Genomic DNA, 17,834 nt, shown 5'->3' with positions numbered 1-17,834 from the left:
TTGATTCTGTCACATAACAGCACACAGCACCTGTGTTCCATAGTATAAAGTGGACATTGGAAACGTTATATACTATTGAATGAGCTGTGCTACTTTTATGGTCCAAAATAAGTTCCAGTAGTTTACCAGTCTGTAGTGTTGACTGAGGGGAACTCTATGGTCAGTTCTCCTATCTTTCCTGTACGGGTGTGGCCGTGGTCCAGACATATGAGTTACTCAGTAACACGTTGTTACTCCCCTCTCTGTTTTTCCCTGCACCAGCACTTTCTTTGGTTTGGCTGTTTCTCCCCCCCCCCTCACTCCTGCACTTTGACCTAAAGGAAATCCTGTGCCTCTTCAGTAGTTAGTGTGTCTCTGTTTGTGCACCGCTGCCGTTAGGAGACAGGATCTGTGCTTTTATATTTGTATCAAATTTACAGTTTTACCACACTAAAGACGTTGGGGGAGTGACTGCACATACAGTAGTTAGAAAATGATGGTAAGTCTGATGTGTAGTATGTTGTAGTCTGATTAGACAGTTTATCTACGGTTCCTGGTCATCATGTGATAGGCTGTCTGCTAGAGACACACCTTATGCATTTTACGTTTTAGCTGTGAAGATCGTTTAAAACGCTAAAATTAATCATACTGCAAGTATTGGAATGCTGATGTTTTTGTAGACCTGAAAGTGTACTTTTGTGAGGGTGTGGTAATAATGGACATTTATCAGCGCATGTGCAGGATGATAAGCTACTTTAAGTTAAATGACATTCAATAGTTGTAGTAATAACCATGTCTCATGATGAATGCTTTCTGGTGTTGTTTGGAGTCTGACAGAAATGATTGTTGTTGATTTCAGGAGGAGGCTAGAGAGGGGTCACTTAGTGTGAGTGCCCAAACTATCCGGGTCACTGAGGCCGTGAGAGACGGGGATGCACTGACCTTCATAGTCATATCCCAGAAGGTAAGTAGTGTTCAGAGATAAATTAAATGGTCTTGCAGCGTAATGTTGCCACTATTTTGGAGAATGACTGATTGTCAGAACTCCAGTCATTGGGACCTTAAAGCTTTGAAGATAGCCATTAACTGAAGTCATTCAGTAATAGTATAGTGCACAATTATGGTATATACTATACATTTGTCAGTTTCTTATTTCCTTTGTTGGATACAGTGACTATAAAGTTAGTATTTTTTCTCAGTGCCTGTTATTGTGTCCACATGTACTATAGCATCAGGAGGTTTTCAATGGCATGCAATGGTGTCTCTCTGTATCTCTGCCTGTCTGTTCCCCCCCCCCCCCCCAGTTGTCAGGCAGTGGGGAATACCATGTGGCTAGGACTCATGAGGACTTTCAGTGGTTGCAGCAGTGTCTGTTCTCTCAGGAGGTGGTGCCTGGGATACTGGGTGTCATTGTTAGTATCCCACCTCTTCCTACCTACACCTGACACATGATCAAATCCTGACACTGACCCTAACTAGCAAACCTATAAGCTTCAACAGTGACTATACAGTACCAGTCTAAAGTTTGGACACACCTATTCATTCAATGTTTTTTCTTAATTTTTCTATTTTCTGCATTGTAGAATAATAGTGACGGCATCAGCTATGAAATAACACATATGGAATCATGTAGTAACCAAAACAGTGTTAATCAAAATATATTTTAGATTTTTCAAAGTAGCCACCCTTTGCCTTGATGATAGCTTTGCACACTCTGCATTCTGTGATATACCACGGCTGTCAGCCAATTCAGGGCTCAAACCATTTCAAAATGTGGCTCAATGTAGGCTATACAACATTGCATTGGGAATTCAAGCCTCATGACTTCTCTCTCTAGTTTCCTCCTCTACCAGCCAAGCCTCAGTTGAATGCACCAGCCAAAGTTCTGAAACAACTTGGTATGTATTGTCAACAAATATATCGCTTACAGCCCTGACCCAATGTACCTGACATCACACAGATATTTATCAATGCTTGCTAACAATGTGTTTTATTAACAGATATTAAGTTATTTTGATAATTTTTTACAAATAATTATGTTGTATCATTAATATGTGAAAAACATTTTTTTATATATATATATATATATAACTTACATCCAATGAAACTCTACAGCGTTGTTATGTATTGGTCAGTTTCTTGTCTGATATTGAATGAGTGGCCATACCAATGTTTTTATATTGGTTTGAAGTGAAAGATTTGGCTGTCTCACTGGTCTGCTGTGTAGGTTTCTTGGCCATGGGGGAGGACTGGCGTATGTACTGCATGGCACTGGAGACCTATCTCCAGCAGGTGGCAGCACACACCACGCTCAGCAAGAACAAATGCCTGGAGAACTTCCTCACTAGCTCAGAGGTGTGTTATTACCACAAAACCCTCTTTTCATTCTCCAGCTGTTTAATCCTACCCTTTTCTCAATGCCCTATCCTCTTCTGTTCAGCTTGAGTCCAATCATCTCCATGTGTTTGACCTGTGTCTTTACCAACAATGAACTGTTTGGCTTCCAATTGGCCAGCTCCAGTTGTTTGTCTTGTACTTTGTAACATGATCCATTTAGTAACTAGGGATAATTGAGTTTCCACACATTGTTTAAGAGACTGGCAAACAGTTTATTCACAAAGTTTATCAGCATAGGGCCCTTGCCCATTGGCTACGTACAGTGAATTTGGAAAGTATTCAGACAGCCTTATTCTAAAATCGATTAAATATTTTTTTCCCCTCATCAATCTACACGCACTACTCCATAATGACAAAGCAAAAACAGGTTTTTAGAAATGTTTGCACATTTATTTAAAATTAAAAAACTCATATCACATGTCCATAAGTATTCAGACCCTTTACTCAGTACTTTGTTGAAGCACCTTTGGCAGCGATTACAGCCTCGAGTCTTCTTGGGTATGACACTACAAGCTTGGCACACCTGTATGTGGGAAGTTTCTTCCATTCTTCTCTGCAGATCCTCTCAAGCTCTGTCAGGTTGGATGGGGTGCGTTGCTGCACAGCTATTTTCAGGTCTCTCCAGAGATGTTCAATCAGGTTCAGGTCCGGGCTCTGGCTGGGTCACTCAAGGACATTCAGAGACTTGTCCCGAAGCCACCCCTGCGTTGTTTTGGCTGTGTGCTTAGGGTTGTTGTCCTGTTGGAAGGGGAACCTTCACCCCAGTCTGAGGTCCTGAGCACTCTGGAGCAGATTTTTATCAAGGATCACTGTACTTTATTCCGTTGATATTTCCCTTGATCCTGACTAGTCTCCCAGTTCTGCCACTGAAAAACATCCCCACAACATGATGCTGCCACCACCATGCTTCACCTTAGGGATGGTGCCAGGTTTCAATTTTGGTTTCATCTGACCAGAATATCTTGTTTCTCATGGTCTGAGATTCCTTTAGGTGCCATTTGGAAAACTCCAAGCGGGCTGTCATGTGCCTTTTACTGAAGAGTGGCGTCTGTATGGCCACTCAACAATAAAGGCATGATTGGTGGAGTGCTGCAGAGATGGTTGTCCTTCTGGAAGGTTCTCCCATCTCCACAGAGGAATTCTAAGCTCTGTCAGAGTGACCATTGTGTTCTTAGTCACCTCTCTGACCAAGGCCCTTCTCCCCCAATTACTCAGTTTGGCCGGACGGCCAGCTCTAGGAAGTCTTGGTGGTTCCAAACTTCTTCCATCTAAGAATGATGGAGGCCACTGTTTTCTTGGGGACCTTCAATGCTGCAGACATCTTTCAGTATCCTTCCCCTTGCCTCGACACAATCGTGTCTTGGAGCGCTACAGACAATTCCTTCGACCTCATGGCTTGGTTTTTGCTCTGACATGCACTGGCAACTGTGGGATCTTATATAGACAGGTGTGTGTCTTTCCAAATCATGTCCAATCAATTGAATTTACCACAGATCGACTCCAATCAAGTTGTAGAAACATTAGGACGTGTCAAAAAACACATGATCTTACTCAGCCAAGATGTTGTAGTGACCTTGCTTTCTAAACGTGGATATCGACTCGAGCATGCTTCTGTGGCACAGTTGATTTCCACAGGGCTACGGGCCTGAAAGCTGAAGGTTCGAGCCGCACTCCCTTCCTGTTTCATTACAATTTATTAAGAAGCTGTAGATAGATGGCCGTCTGATTTTGGGTCTATAGGAGTGTGCTGAAGTAGACCATTGTAGGATCTGACTTTGACAAATGACAATGTTATCTGTATCTAAACAAGGGCAAGAGAACAGACCTCAGAAACATTTGACACACTGCACTAAAGAGTAGCTTCAGTCGATGTCATTGTTAGACTGTATTCACAGAGATTGTTGTCTGTGACACACTCTTCTAAACATTTTGTTATCTGTTTTTATGTTGTCAATGTGGAGAAAGAGGAATTGCTCAGGGTGCACCAGATATTTGTCAGAAAGATACTGGCTGAAAAAAATGTCTGAAGTTCTCCTTTTTTATTTCAAAGAAGTTTACAGATCAAAAACTAATTGCACAACAGCAATATAAAAAAGGAACTAGGTCAACTTACAGCCATATACGGCACTTTGTGTGTTTCTGCCACACAAAGACAAACATGTCTTCTTGTTACTTCACTAATCTTCTCTTCTCTAGAGTGTTTGGTTGATTAACATCTGATCTCCTGTGAACAGCTCGGCACAAAACGTGTCTTACTGAGGTGGAGAGTGAAACATATTTACAGTCAAGTGTGTCAGATAAAACCACATTATACTGGACAGCATCTGCCTATCTTGATGCTGGCGTACTCTGTTTCTCCACTTCTCTAGACTTACTGCTGCTTTCCGCTTTCCTTTCATGTGGTCGATGGTGGAGTATGTCACTGAGGGATTCTCCGATAGAGAGAGACAATTACAAACACAAGATACATTCAGAGAAACTGCGTGCGCTGCTGCTAAAATCTAGAAGGCACAACTATTTTAATTCCCACGAGGCCTATTTAAAGTTTCTACTAGCGCACACACATTCTCTTACACTAACGTATTTTCGTCAACAGCAGTGTTTTCGGCAAATTGTGGAGTACAATGCAGAGGGATCATCCTAGAGAAGAGATACAATGAGACTTGCACACCTCCATCATTAATTAAACAAATAACACTTTGATTACTACATATTATATAATACTACTTCAAGGCTTGATTTTTCCACTGAAACTGAGGCAATTTAATTCAGTAACATTCTCAGTGTAATGTGACGTGCATTATTTTACCTCGTCTTTTTGCTTTCCTCCTGTTTGGCTCCCACTATTTTTCTTCTCTGTGTTTTTCTTCCATAGGGGTCAAAGGATTCACTTTGAACTCAACAATGACAACAATATTTTTCATCTGGCAGTTTTAACTGTGTGTGAAAGAAGTACCTTTGTTCCTCTTGTATATGTACAGAGCCACTCCAGCGATGGTCAGTATGACTGGTAGAACAGACAGTAAGATGTAGAGGATTGTATTGGGGTCAGAGGATGAAGGTTGAGCTTCTCCTGAAGTCCCCCTGAGTTCCTTCCCGGACATGAACATGTTCTGTCAGTGTAGCTGAGATGGCAGGGGAAGTTGCATGAGTGCTACAGCAAAGGATTACTTATACTTATGCAGTAGAGACTAAGAGAGCAGGCTTGGTCATGTGATTTATTACAGATGTAATTTGATGGTTGAAACATCATTTGAGATTGTCAGACAGAGCAGTGAAAATGTAACTTTTGACAGATATACAGTCTGAATATGTAAGGTTTTTGCTAGAATATCTAGCTCATATAGTAGAATTTCAGTTTGTACTAACCTTGAGGTGAAGTTGTTACGACATTTGTGGTGGCGTGTCCTTTGGGTTGATCTGTTGAGTGTTTGGTGGTAGTGGGTTGATCTGTTCCTATCATTAGTGTAGTTAGTTAAAATAGTTTTGAAATAGTTTAACATGGCAATGAGCCAAAAATAGTAATAATGTCTATTTCAGCCACACCCATTGCTGACAGGTAATGTTTCTGTTTCAACATGACATGACAATGCCTCCGTGCACGATGCGAGGCCCATAAATAAATAGTTTATCGAGATTGGTGTGGAAGAACTTGACTGGCCTGCACAGAGCCCTGATCAGCACGCTTCTCCCTACTTCCACTCTCAATGCAGCTGCAATGAATGAGTAGCCAAGTGTATCGACAGCTCTGTGTTGTTATTATTATCAGCAGCTCATCATGTCTATTTTAATATGGAGGAGTATTTCAATTTCTCTGGTCATAGGAACAACATGAATTTGTGCATGAGGCAGATACGGTGCGACTCGAGTTTCACCATCAGGTGGAAGACTGTCCCCTCTCTCTGGTCAGTCTCACAGGAGGAAAAGGAGAGAGCAAAGATCGTGAGAGGTGGACCCCTCTGCTTCTCTCTCTCTCCCTCCTCTGAGACTAATGCAGTGTTCAAAATAACTCAGAAATCTTAGACTTCAATGCGTTGAAGACAACTGGTAACTATGGAAAAAAAGCGAGATCCGTCTGGGAAAAATAGTTTAACAGTTATCCAACTTTGAATTCCAAGTTAGAAACTCTTTCTAAAGATCTGTCTTTGACGCTGACGTCATGGTTTGACCCCCCCCTCCCCTAAAAAAGCAAACTATTTGTAAATGATTTGAATTTATGCCCAGCTGTGCCTCAAAAGTGCTACACCAACTGATCTATTTTGTTACTAAAGCTTGAGTTTTGCAATATATACTTGCACAAAAATATAAACTCAACATTTAAAGTGTTGGTCCCATGTTTCATGAGCTGAAATAAAATATCCCAGACATTTTCTATATGCACAAAAAGCTTATTTCTCTAAAATGTTCACAAACTTGTTTACATCCCTGTTAGTGAGCATTTCCAAGATTTCCACTTTGCCAAGATAATCCACCCACCCACCATATCAAGAGTTGATTAAAAGGCATGATCATTACACAGGTGCACCTTGTGCTTGGGACAATACTCTAACATGTGCAGTTTTTTCACACAACACAATGACACAAAAGTATCAAGTTTAAGGCATGCTGACTGTAGGAATGTCCATCAGATCTGTTTCCAGATAATCTAATGATAATTTCTCTAACGTTGTTTTAGAGAATTTGGCAGTACATCCAACCGTGAAGTGTGCCCTTCACAGATTAATCCTGGTTTCAACTCTACCAGGCAGCCAGCGCGTATGGCATCATATTGGTGAGCGGTTTGCTGATGTCAACGTTGTGAACAGAGTGTCCCTTTGTGGCGATGGGTATGGGCAGGCATAAGCTACAAACAACGATGGCAACTTGAATGCACAGAGATACCGTGACGAGATCCTGAGGCCCATTGTCGTGGCATTCATCCACCGCCATCACCTCATGTTTCAGAATGATAATGCACGGCCCCATGTCGCAAGAATCTGTACACAATTCTTGGAAGCTTAAAATGTCCCAGTTCTTCCATGGCCTGCATATTCACTGGATCGACGTGTACGACACCGTGTTCCAGTTCCCGCCAAGATCCAGCAACTTCACACAGCCATTGAAGAGGAGTGGGACAACATTCCACAGGCCACAATCAACAGCGGGATCATCTCTGTGCGAAAGAGATGTCTCGCTGCATGAGGCAAATGGTGGTTATACCAGATACTGACTGTTTTTCTGACCCACACCCTTTTTTTAAGGCATCTGTGACCAACAGATGCATCTGTATTCCCAGTCATGTAAAATCCATAGATTAGAGACTAATGAATTTATATAAATTGCCTGATTTCCTTATGAACTGCCACAAGTCAGGCTTCAAACATAAAGATATAAAACTGTATTTTTTTGTGAAGAATCAACAACAAGTGGGACACAATCATGAAGTGGAACGACATTTATTGGATATTTCAAACTTTTTTAACAAATCAAAAACGGACAAATTTGGCACGCTAAATTATTCTACTAATTATTCAATATATTCTACTTTGTATCTTTCAACAGCACATACAGTATAGTGTACGTGGTGTATATAGTTTTTTGCGTACACCTTATCTGATTTATTTTGTAAGTTGTTTGTCTCCATTACATTAAATACCCCACACGTGTAAAGATACTCTACCTGCAGTGATTTGAAGGAAAGAGCTGATCAGGCACTGAGGTCCACATGACTACTGTGTCCTGATGTTGAGAGATACAGTATGCTGTAAACCAAAATAGACTGTTTGTTCAGTGTGTTTTAAGTGTTAAAAGAAACAGCATTTGACATACTCCTCCCCCCTGTGAGTGTTAACTCTGCTAATCTGATAATGGTATTTCAGTACCGTATGAGTAACAGTAGTCATAGAAATAGACTGGATTGTATGAGGACTGTCAGCACCGCCTGCCTCTCAGCCCACATCCTGTTCCAGGTCTCTCTAACAGGCCTTTCTCTTTCTTCTCTAAATAGTCATATTCCTCTTATTATAGTCAGCTCTTCTCAAAATGAAGTGCGTCAATGTAGGAGATGATTGTCTGACAATGGCATTATTTTGCATTGTAGTATCCATGTGCACCCACCACTGCGTGGCCAAATATGACTCCAACATCATTAAGTTTGCTGATGACACAACAATGGTAGGCCTGATCACCGACAACGATGACGTAGCCTATAGGGAGGTCAGAGACAACAACCTCTCTCTCAATGTGAGCAAGACAAAGGAGCTGATCGTGGACTACAGGAAAATGCGGGCCCCCATTAACATCGACGGGGCTGAAGTGGAGCGGGTCGAGAGACTCAAGTTCCTTGGTATCCACATCACCAACAAACTATTATGGTCCAAACACAACAAAACAGCCGTGAAGAGGGCACGACAACACCTTTTTCCCCTCAGGAGACTGAAAAGATTTGGCATAGATCCCCAGATCCTCACAAAGTTCTACAGCTGCACCATCAAGAGCATCCTGACCTGTTAAATCACTGCCTGGTATGGCAACTGCTCGGCATCTGACCTTAAGGCGCTACAGAGGATAGTACATAAAACCCAGAACATCACTGTGGCCAAGCTTCCTGCCATCCAGGACCTACAGTTGAAGTTGGAAGTTTACATACACCTTGGCCAAATACATTTAAACTCAGTTTTTCACAATTCCTGACATTTAATCCTAGTAAAAATTCCACGTCTTAGGTCAGTTAGGTTCACCACTTTATTTTAAGAATGTGAAATGTCAGATTAATAGGAGAGAGAATTATTTATTTCAGCTTTTAATTCTTTCATCACATTCCCAGTGGGTCAGAAGTTCACATACCCTCAATTAGTATTTGGTAGCATTGCCTTTAAATTGTTTAACTTGTGTCAAACGTTTTGGTTAGCCTTCCACAAGCTTCCCACAATAAGTTGGGTGAATTTTGGCCCATTCCTTCTGACAGGGCTGGTGTAACTGAGTCAGGTTTGTAGGCCTCCTTGCTCGCACACGCTTTTTCAGTTCTGCCCACAAATGTTCTATAGGGTTGAGGTCAGGGCTTTATGATGGCCACCCCAATACCTTGGCTTTGTTGTCCTTAAGCCATTTTGGCACAACTTTGGAAGTATGCTTGGGGTCATTGTCCATTTGGAAGACCCATTTGCGACCAAGCTTTAACTTCGTGACCCCCACAACATGATACTGTCACCCCCGTGCTTCACGGTTGGGGTGGTGTTCTTCGGCTTGCAAGCCTCCCCTTTTCCCTCCAAACATACCGATGGTCATTATGGCCAAACAGTTCCATTTTTGTTTCATCAGACCAGAGGACATTGCTCCAAAAAGTACGATCTTTGTCCCCATGTGCAGTTGCAAACCGTAGTCTGGCTTTTTTATGGCGGTTTTGGAGCAGTGGCTTCTTCCTTGCAGAGCAGCCTTTCAGGTTATGTCGATATAGGACTCATTTTACTGTGGATATAGATACTTTTTAATCTGTTTCTGCCAGCATCTTCACAAGGTCCTTTGCTGTTGTTCTGGGATTGATTTGCACTTTTCGCACCAAAGTACTTTCATCTCTAGGAGACAGAACGCATCTCCTGCCTGAGCGGTTTGACGGTTGCATGGTCCCATGGTGTTTATACTTGCATACTATTGTTTGTACAGATGAACGTGATACCTTCAGGTTTTTGTAAATTGCTCCCAAGGATGAACCAGACTTGTGGAGGTCTACAATCTTTTTCTGAGGTCTTGGCTGATTTCTTTTGATTTTCCCATGATGTCAAGCGAAGAGGTACTGAGTTTGAAAGTAGGCCTTGAAATACATCCACAGGTACACCTCAAATTATGTCAATTAGCCTATCAGAAGCTTCTAAAGCCATGACATAATTTTCTGGAATTTTCCAAGCTGTTTAATGGCAAATCCTAACCGATTTGCCAAAAGAAATTTGTGGAGTGGTTGAAAAATGAGTTTTAATGACTCCAACCTACGTAAATGTATGTAAACTTCTGACTTCAACTGTATATACTAGGTGGTGTCGGAGGAAAGCCCAAAAAATTGTCAAAGACTCCAGTCACTAAAATCATAGACTGTTCTCTCTGCTACCTCACGGCAAGCGGTACCGGAGCTTCAAGTGTCGGACCAATAGGCTCCTTGCCAGCTTCTACCCACAAGCCATAAGACTGCTGAACAATTCATCAAATTGCCACCTGGACTATTTATATTGACTCTAATTGAGTTTATTTGGTAAATATTTTCTTAAGTCTTTCTTGAACTGCACTGTTGGATAAGGGCTTGTATATAAAAAAATTCACAGTAAGGTCTACACCTGTTGTATTCGGCGCATGTGACAAATAAAGTTTGATTCAATGTAATGAAGTGAGTTACTCGTACCCTTAATCTGTCCCTTTCGTGCGTGTGTGTGTGTGTGTGTGTGTGTGCATACGTGTGTCTGTGTGTGCATACGTGGGTGTGCTCCAGCCCCCAGGTCGTCAGAGGGCGAGGAAGGGTATCTTCAATCGCCTGAGCCAGGCCATGGAAGGGATGAGGAAGGAGGGACACAAGGTACCTCAGTATAATATACTGGACAATCTAAACCTAACCCTGCACCTTCCACATGTCACTCTAAGGACAAACAAGATCTAACCCCATCACATCCATATACATTGACCAGACAATACTGTGTGTTCAGCACAACATCCACAATAGCTGAAAGTGTTGAGAAGATTTGTGTGTTGTCAGATTGTCCAAAGTGAATCAGTACATTCCTTTCTGTCTCCAGGATGTGGATGACTTTTTTCAGACTGAGCGTGATAACAACTTAACCCTCACTGGGTGCTCCAAATCAGCAACAGAGGTTTGTGCTCTGTACCCTCCTCTCTCTCTCTCTTGGCCTGTTTTGGTTGTCTGCAGCCCCTCTTATATCTTCTCTTTTTCCAGAGGTTCATTGATGTGGTGCTGACAGAACAAAGTAAGACATTTTGAGTCAGAGTGAGGTTGCGATCGAGTGTGGTGGCACATTTTTGTTGTGGTTAAACAAAGTTTTAGAAGTTACATGTGTTTGTGGTTTCTGCTGCTGTTGCTAACCATGTGTGTTTCCCCAGAACTAGCAGTGGCTTGTGGACACTTCTCAACCGCTCTGCATCTCTGTGTGGAGCAGGAAGAAGACTCTGCTGTCCTGGCCTTCTCAAAGTGAGTGAACCACACCATAGATGTCATATCTACATTTACATAGAATAAACCAGAGGTATTCAAAGTTGAGGTTTCGACCCTAACTGCAGTGGGGTTGCCAGAATTAAACAATAGGATAAAGAATATATATATATATATATACACACACATACAGTGGGGCAAAAAAGTATTTAGTCAGCCACCAATTGTGCAAGTTCTCCCACTTAAAAAGATGAGAGAGGCCTGTAATTTTCATCATAGGTACACTTCAACTATGACAGACAAAATTAGATAAAAAAAAATAAAAAAATATTTTTTATGAATTTATTTGCAAATTATGGTGGAAAATAAGTATTTGGTCACCTACAAACAAGCAAGATTTGTGGTTCTCACAGACCTGTAACTTCTTTAACCTCTTGGAACTACTGCTCCCGGATCCGGGAGAATTGTCATCAACTGACACTAATTAGCATAACGCAACAGACAAAAAATATTACTAGAAAATATTCATATTCATGAAATTACAAGTGAAATGTATTGAAACACAGCTTAGCCTTTTGTTAATCACCCTGTCATCTCAGATTTTGAAATGATGCTTTACAGCCAAAGCAAGACAAGCATTTGTGTAAGTTTACCGATAGCCTAGCATAGCATTATACCTAGCTAGCAGCAGGCAGCTTGGTCACGAAAATCAGAAAAGCAATCAAATTAAATCGTTTACCTTTGATGAGATAGATAGTAAATGTTCCATTTTTGTAGCCGAAATAGCTCCGTTTGTTCTTCGTGTTTGGCTGAGAAATCGACCTGGAAATTGCGGTCACGACAACGCAGAAAAATATTCCAAATTAGATCCATAATATCAACAGAAACATGGCAAACGTTTTTTATAATCAATCCTCAAGGTGTTTTTCAAATATCTATTCGATAATACAGTATATCAAACGGGTCAGTTGGCTTCTTAGTAGGAGCGAGAGAAACAATGGCCGCATTTGTCTATTAGGCACATATCACTCTGAGAGCCACCAGCTGACCACTGACGCAATGTTGTCACTCACGCTCATTTTTCTAAATAAAAGCCTGAAACTATGTCTTGTGACACTAGACACATTAGGGAAGCCATTCAAAAAGGAATCTGGTTGATATCCCTTTCACTGCTCAAAAGGGACGCATAGGAACGCAGAGGTTTCTAAATAAGAGTCACTTCCTGATTGGATTTTTCTCAGGCTTTCGCCTGTAATATCAGTTCTGTTATACTCACAGACAATATTTTTACAGTTTTGGAAACTTTAGAGTGTTTTCTATCCTAAGCTGTCAATACTTACTGGTTGGTAGGTGATCAAATACTTATGTCATGCAATAAAATGCAAATTCATTACTTAAAAATCATACAATGTGATTTTCTGGATTTTTGATTCCGTCTCCCACAGTTGAAGTGTACCTATGATAAAAAATTACAGACTTCTACATGCTTTGTAAGTAGGAAAACCTGCAAAATCGGCAGTGTATCAAATACTTGTTCTCACCACTGTATATGGGGGGCTGTTTTTAAAGGGACTCACCTATTCCTCTATTTCATCTTGCAGGATATGTGTCAAGCTGTCTGAGGTCATAGATTCAATCAAGGTAAAATGGCATCCTCACCCTGTCGAAATATACATTTGACCAAACATCAAAAATTCTAAGGAAAAAAGACTGGGAGGTTATTTCACTTGATTTACCACACATGCATTACTATTATGTTTGTATCTTTCTCTGTGGGCAGAGAAACTTTGAGAGTGTTGCTGAGAACAACTTGAGCACTCTGGGGCTGGGGCTGGATCTGGAGTCTCGTTGCCAGGAGGCAGAGAAGGTCAGACATCATCTTTCATTACTAGGGCCAGGAGTTTTTCCTGTCTACATGACCTGACTGGGAAAAACTCCTTGCCTTAGTGTTAGCTGCTCAGTTATTGGTGAACAAGAACATTGTTCGGTATTAGTGTTGTAACTGTTAGTGCTCACAGTTTGTATTAGGTCATGGTGGAAAAACCTCAACCCATTCAGCTGTCATAGACATAAAAAATTGCACAGGAAACTCTTAACACATATTGTTGACATTAAAGGTCTCCCGAGTGGTGCAGCTGTCTAAGGCACTGCATCTCAGTGCTAGAGGCGTCACTACAGACACCCTAATTCAAATCCAGGCTGTATCACAACCGTCCATTATTGGGAGTCCTATAGATTGGCCCAGTGTCGTCCGGTTTTGGCCGGTGTAGGCCGTCATTGTAAATAAGAATTTGTTCTTAACTGCTTTGTCTAGTTGTTAAATAAAGGTTAAATAAAAAATGTATAAATAAAAAGTTGTTATTAAATATTATCTTTATGGATAAATAAGGTTGATCTTTGAGCCATTGGAGTGTGTTTTGTAGGAGATGCTGTACAGGAGGACCTGTAAGCTTGTGGAGCTAGAAACAGCCAGCAGGAATGCAGAGCGAGCCAAGCCTGTAAAGAAAGCTGCTGTAAGTGTTTTTGTTCACACAGATGGGGACACATCAGGCACTGCTTGTTCCTCATAGGTCAAGCAGGTTTCAGTAGTGCTCTCTCATCTAGAGCCAACTGCTTATATGGTTTGAGACTGTCATTCCTGCATAAAGATGTCCCAGTAAAAAATATAGTTGAATTGGTACTGGTGAACTGCGTTTTTTACAATTTTTCCAATGTTCACTTATCAGGACTTGACTGTATATTGACTAATAGTTCTGAAACTGTTATGTTCTGCGCTGTGTGAGTGATGTATTTTCCTTTCTGATTCAGATGGACGAATTGAAGGTGGCAGCTGAGAAGGAATTTGATCATGTATCTGGAGTGGCTAAACAGGAGGTACATACAGCCCACTGGACTGCTGTCTTTCACCTCCAATGTTCACTTCATTCTGACTCTCACCTCTCCTATCAGCTGCTCAACAGCTGCTCAACAGATTGTTGCTTTTTGTCTGCTGAGTTTTGACTGAAATATATGTTCTGTTCTATTTATTCTAAAGTTCAGTGGCGTGTGTGTGTTCCAGATAGCAAGGTTCCACAGTACTCATGTGGAGTTGTTACGCCAGGCTCTGATTCTGTGGTGTGAGAAGCAGCTTGAAACAGCCAGGGACACCTCCTTCCGCTACAGCCAGCACTTGCAGGCCTTCAAAGGGCTGGGGGAGTGACCACCACCAGCCAGACACCCCTCTGACCCACCTGAACACAGTTTGACTGTCTGAGCACCTCACATTAAATATGTACATGCATTGTCTATGTATGCGTCAAACCCTGCTTCCCTTAAACGTGTAAATGTAGGGAAATCAGCATAATCCTTATAGCAATAATAACCCAATAGCTTTGTCTCTCTCTCACACAGTCACATACTGTGCCCTCTGTCCAAACCCCCTCCCCCTTCTCCTTAGCAGAGAGGGAGTTGGATTGTCTCTGTCAGTGTTGTGCAATGGTGCAGACATTGAGGAGAGGAGAGAGTTCTGTGCAGATCTCTAGCCATCGCCACATCAGTAGTAAGGGTCACACAATATAAAGCATGATGAACTGATTGCCCAACTCTCTGGCTGCCTGTGTGTGTTTCTCACTCCAGGGTCATTAATCAGTGTGTTAGACTTCTCCCAAGGACACTCCCACTCTCTCTGTATTCTGACTCTGGGACTGTTCCATCTGCTCTTCCCTCTGTTTGGTTTATATGCTGATTCAATGACTGTTCTTTCTTCTGGTGCTTCCTCAACTAATTGTGGCTGGGCCCTAAGACAATCCTTCTATTACTGCATGTGAGTGTTCTCTAAATCAAATCAAATTTATTTATATAGCCCTTCGTACATCAGCTGATATCTCAAAGTGCTGTACAGAAACCCAGCCTAAAACCCCAAACAGCAAGCAATGCAGGTGTAGAAGCACGGTGGCTAGGAAAAACTCCCTAGAAAGGCCAAAACCTAGGAAGAAACCTAGAGCGGAACCAGGCTATGTGGGGTGGCCAGTCCTCTTCTGGCTGTGCCGTGTGGAGATTATAACAGAACATGGCTGTCCAATTCAAAAAGACCACTAACCCTACCCATTGGCACATGTTTGGATGTGTTATGTATAAGCAATATGGTAATAGTTATGGTAGGCTGGTATTGCTTAAACTTCTTCAACCTCCCAAATCTCCATAAGTGGTTGGGGGTCAATTCTGGGATTGGTCGATCCTATAACTGATCTTTGTGCTGTTCTCTCCCCTGCCTCTCCACTGTGGCTGATCCCTAACTCTTCACTCTATGCTGCGCCCTGTGTTGACTGTTGGCCATATCTATGAGGATGCGGCTGTGTCTTTGAGCTTGTTTGTCTTGGTCTGTAATCTCTGAGTCGTGGGGAGGAGTAAATCCCATCCCAGTAATCAGGGAGAAAGGAGAACAGGATGTGGTAATCTGACAGTGAAGGAGTGTTTGGACACAGCAGAGATGGTCTTGACATCATACTGTATTCACCCTGTTCTGGAGTCAAGATAACCCAGCCGTAAAGCCCACTGCTGCTCTCAACTGCATTGCAATTCACCTATCCCATTTCAAATACCTGTATATCCATTTGACTTGCTTGTAAATCTGCATGCTCTGATTTGGTGCATGCATTCAAGATAGTCCCAATCAGACATGCTATTGCATTTATCAGGAGTTGGCTGTATGTTCTAACTATGCATGCATTCTATTGGCATGTTTCCTCACTCTCCCTCTTCCTGTTTACTGCATGTGATTAACTATCAAGGCAATTACATGCAATCCCCTGTTAGCCACTGGCATATGTTTCCCTCCGTAATCTATACAGAGGTCACTGCATCATTGTGCTCGACATGTGGAATCAATTCAATCAGTCTGGAATATATTCTGTGCCTGATGCTGTGAGCACAATTTAATACAGAGCTCTGTTCATTTTGTAAATCTTACCAATAATAAAATTATGCTCAGAAAATCATAATGTGAGAATTCTGAGGTATTTAATAAACCAATGCATTTAACAATTGATTTGACATCAGAATTTTGATTTCAGTTACAACAGTTTTGTGTGTGGTTTTTTTGTGATGCTTTTTAAGTGCTCTTATCCCCATGGCTTTGGTGCCAGTACCAAATCAATTGAATCAATAGCTTAACAGGTTTTATAAGAGACTGTAGTGCTCTTGTAGCTTAGTGTTAGCACACATTGGCTGTCATTGATTAGTTTTTTATATGTAAGTACTTTATCATTCCTGCACTAAACATATAACATGATTCAAACACCTCTGGATGTAGTCGAAGATGCATAACACTGCTGAATACAACAATTCTGATTCTAATGAAATGCACAATAAAGATTTGTGAAGGTATAAGGGTTTTTATTGGCTGTTGATGACTCACTGATTTTTACCTCTGATGTTCTGAAGGCTTAAATCAATATGAGGAATATACTCTGTGTGGATACAAACCACAGATCCTGAAGTATATGGATAAAGATGCATATGCTTCAAGAATACAGATGAGGGAATCCTAATGGTTGTGAGAAGATCAAACTTACTGTTCCTTGGGTGCATCATGATTTGATCATCTGTTCCAGGACCACATTATGCCAGTTGGATAATACAACAGGGAGCTATATTTCCAAATGGTTTCATACATTATGCTCTAATTAGTGCACATGACTCGTATGCACACACACACAGTGATGAGACGGTTTCTGATACCTGGGAGCATGTGTGACTGTGTGCTCTTCTCAACAAAAACATGCACTTAAGGCTCATTCAGTAAAGTGGCTCATTACTGGTGGGAAGGCAGCAGCACTCAGTGCCCATTCAGCCATGTGGCCCTCTAAAGGCCTGTTTGTCAGCTGCTCATGAAATCAATGGCCTGTCAGAACAAAGTATATGGGTCTAGCAACAGTCCTAATGACTCAGGCCCAACATGGCTCAACCAGGTCTAGGACAGAGCAGTAGGACCAGTCCTAATTGGGCTAAACAAAACCTGGGACAGTGCAAATAGCAGTCCAAAACATGAACAAGGCAAGATCTCAAATGCATACTCCTGGCGCCCATTCTCCTCTATCCTCGTCTCCTTCTCAAAACCAATTGGAGGAGAAGGTCAGAGGGGAGGAACCTCTGGCTTTCTCAACTAATGTGTTTTGAGAAGGAGACGAAGGCGAGAGGGTGGAGGATGGACTTTTGCCCAAATGAGAAAAGTCCTAAGACAGTGAACTAAGTACACTGAACTACTGCCAATTCTAGGAGGGGCTTAATTTGACCCAGGACCACTCTGACCTGGGACTCTCAGGTGTTGAGGCTGTCTTGTTGCACACAACTC

At 41.7% G+C, this 17,834-nt stretch overlaps 1 protein-coding gene across 1 annotated transcript; it reads left to right on the top strand.

Annotated features, from left to right (window-relative positions):
- Positions 1 to 323: 323 nt before the first annotated feature.
- si:dkey-28n18.9 (sorting nexin-6) lies at positions 324 to 16,875 on the top strand. Its single transcript, XM_020483551.2, has 14 exons — positions 324 to 478; positions 839 to 943; positions 1,284 to 1,391; positions 1,817 to 1,877; positions 2,207 to 2,334; positions 10,832 to 10,915; positions 11,133 to 11,207; positions 11,291 to 11,321; positions 11,455 to 11,542; positions 13,105 to 13,144; positions 13,284 to 13,370; positions 13,927 to 14,016; positions 14,312 to 14,377; positions 14,562 to 16,875. The coding sequence occupies exons 1-14, from the start codon at positions 473 to 475 to the stop codon at positions 14,700 to 14,702; spliced, it is 1,110 nt and encodes a 369-aa protein (XP_020339140.1). The 5' UTR covers positions 324 to 472; the 3' UTR covers positions 14,703 to 16,875.
- Positions 16,876 to 17,834: the final 959 nt, after the last annotated feature.

This window comes from Oncorhynchus kisutch, linkage group LG5 (assembly GCF_002021735.2).
Source record: "Oncorhynchus kisutch isolate 150728-3 linkage group LG5, Okis_V2, whole genome shotgun sequence".
Lineage (NCBI taxonomy): Eukaryota > Metazoa > Chordata > Actinopteri > Salmoniformes > Salmonidae > Oncorhynchus > Oncorhynchus kisutch.
This window is presented reverse-complemented; position numbering and strand designations above follow the sequence as displayed.